At 39.8% G+C, this 11,504-nt stretch overlaps 1 protein-coding gene across 1 annotated transcript; it reads right to left on the reverse strand.

Annotated features, from left to right (window-relative positions):
* Positions 1-604: 604 nt before the first annotated feature.
* Positions 605-11,154, reverse strand: FICD (FIC domain protein adenylyltransferase). The gene is made up of 3 exons (XM_078667412.1): positions 11,049-11,154; positions 7,656-8,006; positions 605-5,375 (listed from the first exon to the last, which is right to left on the reverse strand). Exons 2-3 carry the CDS (start codon positions 7,927-7,929, stop codon positions 4,300-4,302), a joined length of 1,350 nt encoding a protein of 449 aa, XP_078523538.1. The 5' UTR covers positions 7,930-8,006; positions 11,049-11,154; the 3' UTR covers positions 605-4,299.
* Between the last annotated feature and the right edge of the window lie 350 nt (positions 11,155-11,504).

An 11,504-nucleotide genomic window follows, 5' to 3' on the forward strand; every position in this document is an offset into this window, starting at 1 on the left:
GCTCAATTTACAATGTTACTTTGTATCCTGTATATTATATGCGCCATGCAGTGCTGCACCACTTTCACCATATGTAAATGTAAATGTACAGGAATTTATATAGCGCAAATCACCGAGCGGTTTCTAAGCGCTTGCTTAGGGAACCCGTCCTGGTATTCCCCTGTGAGATAACCCCGGCAGGGTATCCGCAAGGTGAAAGCCAGGCATCCCGCCGCGAGGGGCCATTGTGGAGATTAAGCAAGTTATTGCCCAGAGTCGCAGAGTGTGAACCCGTGAATCGAGTAGGCACCGGAGCGAGAATTGTCAAGTCCATGGACATTTTAGGACTCAAGACCCCGCCGGGCCGGGAATTGAACCCTGGTCCCGGGCTGACCTCTGCTTCCAGGTCTGCCTCCTCTAACCAGTGAGCCACACTTCTCCACTGCATACAGTATGCCATTGCTTACACTGATCTTTGGTTCTTTTTCCACCTTTCCATACGGTCAGTTCTATGGAGAAGGGTTTCCATTGTATGTGCAACTAGCAGTACTTCCAGCTGTCAATCTAGTGCTGTGCATTTAAAGAACTTTGAAGTCACCAATGTACAGAAAAGGCAGAAACAAAGTTGATAACAAAATAATTTATTTTGGAATAGAATAATATATACTATATTTGTTAATAAAATACAATTTTCTCAAATAAAGTGCTATCTGCAAACACACTCCTTTTACATGACAGTACTTGTATAACAAGTGTCCCTGCTCATATGGCCTTTATGGTAGTTTCATAACCTGCTTTTTGAATGGCAATACTTCCGACAAATAAGATTTGCATGGCCCTTTTGCAATATCTAATTGTTGGTCAATATGTCTCAAGTCAAATTCTACATGGCAATTTGTTTATATGTCTTATCATCGCAAAAGACATAGCCTCACAGACTTACAAATAAATGTACTGTGGCTAATATCTAAACGAGCCCATCCAGATCCTTTTCAATGAGGTCAGAATTTGATTTAACCTCCATTTTAGTTATAGGTTTGGACATTTTTTTTTTGCCATACACAAAATACTTGCGAAGATATTGTGAAAAGATATTGTTAAAAATAGCACGGTTTGAGTTAGGTCCTTGTAGGCAAAACATACAGTAACTAAAATTCTAAACTTTTCATTCATTAAATATTATTTTTTTAATCCAACGACCCTTTCCAGAACTCTGCTGGCAAGAAGATTAATTGGTTTGACACCTCAACATGGGAAATGGATTACGAGGGAAGTGAAAGCAATTAAAATCCAAACATGGAGAGGTTTTAAAAAAACAATAAACCCCCCCACCCCAACAATCCTCCTTATAGAAACACTAGGGACATATGGTCTTTCATCTTTCTCTAAAGGAAATGAGAAGCGATGGCTAGTGCACGCCATCTGTTACAAAAAAATACTCATTGCATTAGAGGAGGAGTAACAGCGAAGTTTCATTGTTGTCAAGATAAAGTGCAGAAAGAATTTAGAAAGTAGAAAACATAGTATATAGATAGTACAAACAGCTGTTAATGTTTAAATCCACTAGAGATCAAGTACGAGTATATACTTCCATTTATGTGGAGTGATGGAAAAGCTTCATTTACGAAAAAGGCACATCCAAAGCCAAGAATGAGGTCTCCATACTAGAACTCTAGAATACCACTTTTTGTTGAGATGGACGCAAAAAGCATCTTAAAATCAAAGTGGTGGGTATGATTGTGTTTTAAACCAACACTCAACGACAAACTACAATGCACAATGGCAGATTGGTACCGTCATCACGGTCCCAATACTTCGCTTTACAATACAGCAAGTAATCGTACTATGTGCTAAAAATGCATTTTTCATTTCACGTGATATGTGCAGGCTGCAAATAACATTGATTAGTAGGTACAGATTACGATTTTCCCGCAAATAGTGTATTGTATTCACCAGATGTTTGTTTCAATAGGCAACACGCAATCTGTACTCTTCATCAGCATTCCATAATGACCTAATACCCATTTTGAGGTCTCGTCCACACCAGGATGAAAAAGACAACTAGGAATATGCTGCCTTTATGGCTGATGTAACAATACATTGTCTACAACCTGCCTGTAAAGACATGCAGTAATACACTATTGAAAGCAGAAGTCATAGTCTACCAGGTAAGCTTCAAGCCTAGTATTACAGATAAGACTTAAGATCCACTTATTCACTTTTCTTCTCAAGAGATGTCCAAGGTGGAGTGCAAACCATTACTATCAACTCCCCCAAACAAGACAAAATGATTCAGTATGTTCTTCTGGCTGTAAGAAATATTTAAATAGAAGTATGCTTTGGGTAGTTGTGTTACCCAAAGATGTGGCTATAAAACCTTTGACGTTTTGCTTTTCTTGCCAGCAGATGATTCATGGGTATGGATTTAAAGAAGCATGTGTAAGATGGTAGAATTGGTACATCAACATATATGATTTACAACGATCACACAAGGATGGGAGCAGGAGTTAAAGTGCTATCGGTTTCAGTTTATGAAATGTGAATAGCCCGATAATATTTCTTTCAACAAGGTAGACACTTTGCAAGATATGAAAATGTTAAACTTATCATTTTTCTATCATTGCCATTACAACTACAAATCGACTTTCACTATACATTGAAATATACGTAGAACAAAATATGAAGAAAGTTATTATAATGACTAAAAAAACTTGTAAAAGACTTGAACATGCCCTACACCCTTTTCACATCTGGAGGTTCCTTGAACTGCTTAACGGTTCCATCATATTCAATATTAATGGGGCTTTTTTCTAACTGTAATCTTTTATTGCCTAGCGAAAAAAGGGCCAGGGGGGCAAAAAGGTGACTGGAGCACGTTATATTTGGCAGCTTTTGTCTTATGGAAAAGCTTTTATTGGACCATTTATTGAGATTGTCTGTTCTAAAGATCAACAAACCAGTGCCTTAGAAGGTAATGCTTGAAAAGCACAGCTGTTTTTTTGGTGCACAAAATGACCTGTGAGCGCACTTCTATAACTCACCGCCCGATAGAACCATTGGCTCCTCGAAAAAGCAGCCAAAGTAACAACAGGAAAGTGACTAGCACTGTACCAACATCATAATACTTGGCAAATGGTTGTACTGGAGATGTCCATTACCAACTACAGGCTCAGTGCAGTAACCATGCTTTTTGATTAGAACATGCAGGATAGTGTGTTATTTCCCACTAATTCAAAAGTACACACAGCTCACAGTAAGTTTATACTGTTCCACCACTATCTTCGGGGCTGGCAGTGGTGTGATAATAAAGCAGAACAAACATACAGTCACCCAACAAGAAAGTTAGACCTCTTGAACCAGACACGATCTGTTTCAATTGAAGGTAAAGTCCGCCACTTCTAAAATATCCCACCAGATCAACAACAGCTTTACAAACAGATTTTATACATATGTAAATGCATAATGAATATTAACATGTAAACAGCACCAAAATTGCAACAAACCTGCATTCTCGCCGTTTGGGTGCCATATTTTTTGAAAGGTTTTCAGACAGGCACAAAAAATATTTGTGCATGCTAACAAACAACTAAACATGCCACCTACATAACATCATACAGTACATGTTTGATTCTGTTTGATTACAGAAATAGCATTTTTAAACAAAGCAATAAAACTTAAATCTAAATTAATAAATGTGTTAAACTATTTAAAAAATAAATAACCAAGGTAGCTGTTGTTTACAAATGGTAATAAAGAACTGCTGTGGCTGAATGGCTCACGAAAAACAAGATGTATTTGAGTTTCCAGTTCTTTCAACAAAAACACAATGAATCTTGGTGTAGAGACAGGAATTGTAGCCTGGGATTATATATGGATAGTTGGTCATATCGTAGAGTTAAACACAAGGTTTTTAAATAAGCTACATTGACTGTTGGGAGGGGGGGGGGGCCCACCCCATCTCCCCTATTTAAAACAATATTATTTTACATGATTACGAAGAGAGTAAATAAAATAATTACATGTGTTTTCCCTTTCACAACTGTTAACCCACTATGATTTGTTGGGTTGTACCAAGGATGCAAACAATTTAAAACATGCAGCTGCTTGGCTTAGAACGTACAAATATTTTACATTGTGCTATGGGCACACTGAAAAATGAATCTCTGATAGTTTATAGATATTCGTTATTACCTCTTACACAAGCAGCAAGTTAACAACATGGACAGGTGACCTGGATAAAAAGGGAGGGGTGGCATTGTGACAAGCAACAATACCTGTGCAAAGAAATGCCATTAATGTACAAAATGGCCTACACTAGAATTATGTTTTAACTGGTATAGTTTGCTTGCAACCATCAAACGTGGGTTTGGCCTCAGGTAGGCCAACAGAATGTTCAGTTGTGGCAAGCAGGAGCAAATCCAACGTATTCTCAGTACATTTAGCAATGAATCGTATAAAAGGTCTCACATCCCCATCATTGGCCATTTCTAGGGCATCATAATACTCCGATCTCTGCTCTTTTCGAATGGTGATGGGTGGATAACCTGCCTGCATTAATATTAGGTTCATTAGCAATCGAGACGTCCTGCCATTACCATCTATGAATGGATGAACATAAACCAATTTATAATGCGCCAAGGCTGCAAATTCTACAGGATGCAAACTCATGGCATCTTCGGAGTTAAGCCACTGCACTAATTCGAGCATTTGTTTCTCTACCTCTCTAGGATGCGGTGGGATATGATGTCCAACAAACACCTGAGTTGTCCTGAATCTTCCAGCTTCTACTGGGTCAACATAGCCCAGCACCCTCCTGTGTATTTCCAAAATATCATTAATTGTGACCGAACCTATTCTGGATACCAGAGTGGTGTTCACATATTTCATAGCAGCATGCATGCCAATAACTTCATTTTGCTCTTCCAGGCTTTTCCCAGGAACAGCATATCTGGTCTCAATGATGTGCCTGATTTCAGATAGAGATAAAGTGTTGCCTTCAATGGCGACTGTGTGATAAATATGGTGGTAATAAGATTCCTCCATGATACGGCGTAAAGCAGAGTTGCCTTTAGGAATTGACATCACTTTTTTTACTTTCCGATCAATAATGCTGAAGTATCGCTGATCAATTTCTTCAACAAGAGGCAATGTTCGATCACGATTTACTAGAGCCTTTTCATAACGAGGGGCAATTGTCAGTGCTTTGGAATACAAATAATCAGCTTGGATGATGTCCTTCTCTTCCTCAAGAAATATTCCCATCTCTGTCAGAGCATCAACATGATCAGGGTCCATCTTGAGGGCATGCAGGAGGAGCTTGTGAGCTTTTTCTCGTTTTCCTTGACGTTTCATTTCTATGGCCTGGTTAAAGGCAGCTTTAGCCTCTAACTTGACATCTGGGGAAAAACAAAATATGATTGCAAGATGTTCAACTTAACAGTGAAAGTAAAGTTTTTAAAGAAAGAAACACAGCTTGACAGTTTTACACATGCACACTAACATTTTCATTTGCTCGAAACCAACTTGTCTTTTTGCCAAAACATTGCCTTTGCTTATAGCAGTTAACAATACTTGATCTGACTGAAAACATCTCGATGCAATGATGATGACCTCAGAAGTATGTTCAGAATTGAGAGCAGGAACACCAACTCTACCAGAACTCTTAGGACTTTCTATACACATCTTTCTTGTTAAAGGCATAAATACATATAAACACACATAAATGAGGCTCCAATATATAAATGTGTGATGCAATTGTTTAAAGGCCTGTGAATATGTAAACATTTCAGATATACACTAGCAGAGGGTCAGGGGGCCCTGCTACAGGCCCCCCAAGGACACTTTCCGTCAGCTATTCTATGTCGGAAAGACTGACATGAAAAGGTGGTCAGAAAGAGCCATCATAATCCTGACGGCGGAGCAGAGCCAGGCTCCACCGTCATTAGGGAATTATGGTGTTTTCCAACGCACTGGTGGGTCCTTGAGCCAGTCGAAAGTTACTCCGACGGTCCCTCTGCCTGCTGCATCATAATGCGGCAGGTAGACCATGGACATAGATGTCAGTAATGTAAATGTAATTTATAGAGTGCAGCTCATGCCCGGGGGCGGTTGGCGCTATAGAGGTCAGACTAAGACAGTGATTGTGTCTGCAGCGGGTTAGGCGAGTGCACAAGGTGCCTTCTAATCCTGTGTGAAGAGCCAGGTTTTAGGGCTTTTCTAAAACTAAGTAGGGATGGGGCTGCTTTCAGAGTCAGTGGCAGACTATTCCAGAGTATCGCAGTATTCCTGAAAAACCTCTACCTCCAGCCCCCCAAGTGGCCTTCCTAAATGGGGGAACCGTCATGTTCCTGGCAGAGCCTGATCGCAGTGCTCTGGCTGGTACATGCCATTTAAATTTCCTCTTAAAATGGCCTGGCCCGAGTCCATGCAGATATTTATATGCCAGACAGAGGGCTTTGAACTTGTCTAACTGGCAACCAATGCAGTTTCCTGATGGCATCTCTTGTCACTTCCTATTTGGGAGTTTTGAAGATGAAATGAGCAGCAGCGTTTCGCGAGATCTCTAGTCCTTTCAAAAGACCTGATGCAAGAGAAAGGTAGAGACTATTGCAGTAGTCAATCCTTGTGAGGACCATAGCCATGGTTTCTGTGTTTAAAAATTTGGGAGGCAGAAATTTGTCGATTTTATTTTATGAGCCTTAGGGAGCAGAGATAAAAAAATGTAACTTGGTCCTTGAATTTCAGTTCGCGGTCTACCAAGAATCCTAGGTGCTTTACTTTAGTTGAAGGTGTAGGCAGTGTGTCCAACTCTGGAGGCCACCAGTCCAGTGTCCAAAGAGAGGGTTTATTGCTGAAAATGATAACCTCAGTGTTTGAGGCATTACATTTCAGGCAGTTGCAATCTATCCAGTTGCTCACCTTGCTCATGCATAAGCAGACGGCCTGACCTGGGTTATTTTCACAGTTTGCTAGAATTTAGTATTGACCAGGTTTTGGAGTGTGTGGGTTTCAATATCCAACATAACTTATCTGAAGCCTTGTGTCTGGCAACGTGCAAGTCAGCTCCACAGTCCCTTAAAACAAAAAACCCTTTGTGTCCATGTTTATTAAATTAATAGTTGTGTATATTCCTGAAATTGTGATAATTGGGATAAATATGGCTAATGAAAAGAAGAATCCACTAGAATGGCAAAACACTGGTAGGAACACTTTTGTAATGTGAAGCTCATGCATTGTACCAGTTAAAAATCATAAAAGGTGCCCTGGCTTTATGCCTCAGCTTTATCACTAACTCAACAACTTACAAACAAGTCCCTTGGTCTTTCTGGGTCATTGTGTAAAGACTGAACCAAGTGCATTATATTACTGTTTCCTTATGACTAAGCAAGCTGCCACTCTTAGGGAACAGCAGATTGTAGATCAATAGATGACCTTCACACGTTGGAAAAACATGTAGGTAATTACATAACATGTAGGTTATTCATGGTTCTTCATTGTTCATGAATTTTGAAGTAGTGACAAGACAATATGGGAGAAAAAATATCACGTTAAGCAATCAATCCAAATCAAAAATATATCACATAGTATATAGCTAACCAAGAAAAGAAGTTTTATATTATTCTGAATGCGGACACTTTTCCCTCCCATTTGCCAAGTCCAGTAAAAAAAAAGTTCACCTGCTGTGGGCCGAGGTTTAAGGACGAGTAACTCGATAGCAGTCGAGGCCACTGCAAGTCCAGTTGTCTGCCCAGGGTACTTTGTGGCTCGCTCATTACTGTCCCAGAACGTAAGCCTCAACAGAGACAGACCTTTCACAAGAGCATGGCACTGCTGTTCTAGTCCCCCTAGTGGGCACAAGACCACCAGGACGAGCCCCACAAGTGCCACTAAAACAGCAACCCATCCAGAGCCAATCCGGACGCTCCTCCATCTTAGAGCTTCGAAAGCCATTGAAAGAAAAAAAAATCATCCAACTTCAAGAACTGACGGAAAAAACTTTTGAGGATTCCTATAAAGCATGTTGATACCTAAATTAAAAAGAAAAATGAAAGCCATCAACATTTAGTTTCGTGGGATGACACAACTTCAAATACTAACAATACAAAATCACACCTGCCATAAAACATAAAAGCAACATAAACTCAGAACAATCCGAGCCTTGAGGTGAATACTAGTCAGTGAAACATATGCTACTATTAATATGCAATGAATCTGCTTATATTGCCGTTCTCAACATGAACATATGCTACTATTAACATGCAATGAATCTGCTTATATTGCCGTTCTCAACATGAACATATGCTACTATTAACATGCAATGAATCTGCTTATATTGCCGTTCTCAACATGAAAAGGAAAGCTTTAGTATTATATGGGGCTGGTGGGTCAATTTGTGTTAAGTAGGCAACAGTATATTTTTTTTATCTAATTCAAACATGAAGGAAAGAGGATTCTGCCAATTCTTGTTTTCACAACATTATTCTCAAAGCCACACAACCTAGAAGACTCAATTCTCAACGTCGGATCACTTCAATAAAGTTTTTTTTTTTTTTTACACTTACCTTATGATTAACTAATGTACTCTACTGTTCTGTAGGACATAGCGGATGGTGAGACGCTCCAAAAGCCCTATACTATTAACATAAAATTAATATGACAGAGTTTAAGGCGACAAGAGGCATTTTATAACAAGTGTTTCCTGAAGAGGGCATAATCATCAGTACTTGTGGATAACTGCAAGGCCACGTCCTTTCTCGCATGGGCAGTCAATGTGCAGACAGTTGTGCCCTAGTGGATTCAGAGTGCTAAAATGTGTGGAGGTGGTGTTGAGTCATTTTTCTATGATGAAGAGTGCATCCAGGTCCGTGATATCAGCTGTGTATCATCCTGCCCCTCTGAATAAACACTAAAGTGTTTATTTTTGTATCAAAATGGCGAGAAGCATTTGGATAAGACTGTTGTCATTGGTTGTCTGTTTGCTGGGTATACGTGGCATGTTTGTGCAAGTGAGGTGCACCCTTTCTAGGTTATACAAGTACCAAATAGGAGGTTGTTTTTGTCTTACTTTGCCCTTTGCTACTAATGAGAGTTAGTCCTGTGAAACCTGCAAAAGCATTATATGTCGCCTAGGCTGGAACTCTAATTTGGTGGGGGAGGGTGGGTGTCATGGTTGCTCGAGCTTAAGAAAGTTGCTTCCTGGTGTCTTAATGATTTACTATACCCATATAACAGTAATCCCTCTTAATTGTTCTCCTGTTAATCGACTTCAGGAGGACAAAAAGAAAGAGTTCTGGGATTAAACCTGCGAGTGTGGATTACATTGGCGAAACATCAACAGAGCAATTTCACAATGTTATGGCATGAACTGATAACGAAGGTTGTCTAAAAACATTTTGAAAATATTGCTTATAATAACACAAAGAAAAAAACAACTAGCAATGCTTAGACACTACAGTCTAACATGGATCAAGTATCTCCCGCCTTTAAGAAATTTAGTTGAGATCATGGCAACTAGGGTTATATGACAATTTAGTTGGAAATTATATGGTAATATTTTACTATTTGGTCATTTTATGCATGAACACTGCCTAAGCAAACGTGTCACCTTATTAGTGCCAGTTGACACCTAAATGCAGCAATCGGCTACTGAAAGATGACTAGTTAAAGCTTCCAAGGGGCCTGGCCACTCCATAACTCCACGTGTGCAGCTTCATTTAAGTATCTTTTGAAGCAGTTGAGCTAAAAAGTAAAATAGTACGTACTATGAGGCAAGTTCTATAAAAACGAAGCAGCCATAAAATGTCTTAACTGCAGTGACCGCGAGTATAATGTACATGCAAGCCATAAGGCAGAAAAATGATACAGAGAAGTGAAGAACTCTGGCATATAGTCACCAAGGTGTCCACCTGGTATGCAACAACAAATTGGGAACAGATTACACAACAGGCTCCATCTCTGCTTTGCACTGTTAGCGTATCGCTTCAGGATGCGTCCTCAATAGTCTTTGATTATACACTAGTTTGCACTGCATCATGTATGGTCTAGAGTTTTATTGTATTCTAATTCCAAGATTCTTGTTGCTGCTATGTATGAGAGCAATAAAGGATTATGCATAATATTAGCCTTCGTGCATTTAATAAAATCATGATTTTCTTCCCATTAAAACTGTGGAAAATCTGCACTATACACTAGTTTGCACCGCATCATACCATGAAAGAAGCAGAAGCACTCTGGGATATCAAGGATAGATGAAGTGATCAGCCACGTATGTTCAACCTGGTCAGTCCAGACGCCAACTCCTAGTGCAATATGGGTGCACTGTTGTGTCTCGCACTATTCACATATCACACCATGTACGGGCACTATGGTGACCATCTACAGACATAAGTCTCCATATACAGAGACACTGCCGCAGCTGGATAGCTAGCACCACAGATCACAGGTGTTTGTTACGCAAGCAACTGGTGTATTTAAAAGGATGCTGTAGTAGCGGGGCTGGAAATTCAAATTAATTAAATTGTATTCCATTATAACTTCATTTATATTACCCCATAAACCGTGGACTTCGGGTCTGCTTCTTATGCTCATCTGAAAAGGGCTCTTCATGCAGACCTCGATGTGTCACACCTTGACCCTGCCCGAGGGTCAGCAGATGTTCAGAGCCAGCCGGGCGGGGTACAAACTTCTTCTGTACCTCCACCGGGAAGCTGAAATTTAGCAGTGGCCAGATAGGAGTCGAGAAAACGTCCTGGAGATATGTCCCAATGTTGGGGAGGCTACCCGTATCCACCACTATGACCGCTTTAGCCCAAGATGTTCAGTTCAACCCCAGATATACTCATACCTGGCTATAAATTAATTATGACAAATCTCGTAAATTCTCCAAGCAAGTTGCTTATTCTCAAGCGGCAAGCACCGATAGCTTCTGGCAATCATCACTAAAATAACCGTCAAGTGGCTTTTCCTTGAAATCCAAACTTGAATTATATTTTTTAATTCATAACATAATGAAAGCTTCTTATTACCGTCCAAGATAAACATTTAAAAGAGAATTTAGAAACAGTACTTACCAATGAGCACAAAGTGATCCCACTTTCGCGGGAATCTCTCACAGTCTAAAGCCACATAAGACTATAAGACTCGCAGGTTTCTATTTCCGCCCACTCCTCCGCCCACCCTATGCCAATTGGTTGAAAGAATCAATCTCTAATTTGATTCGCTTAACTTATACCTGCCAACTCAGAAATTTCCCGGTTTCTACCTATCATGTGCTTCGATTCCGGCCTTGGCTCCTATCGATTGGTGGAACCAGTAACTCATGCTACGGACATTTTTGTGCTGAAAGAGGAACAAGGAAACCCCCCCCCCCCTCCGTACTTAGCTAATTTTATTGGAGAAGGCACTGAGCAGCACAGTATAACGACGACATAGTTACATAACTTATGATAGGTACAGAAACCATTTATTTATAAATTATGTTTATTAAATATGTATGTTTATATTTATACGTCATCAATATTTATGTA

This window comes from Lissotriton helveticus, chromosome 11 (genome assembly GCF_964261635.1).
Source record: "Lissotriton helveticus chromosome 11, aLisHel1.1, whole genome shotgun sequence".
In the NCBI taxonomy this organism is placed as follows: Eukaryota; Metazoa; Chordata; class Amphibia; order Caudata; family Salamandridae; genus Lissotriton; species Lissotriton helveticus.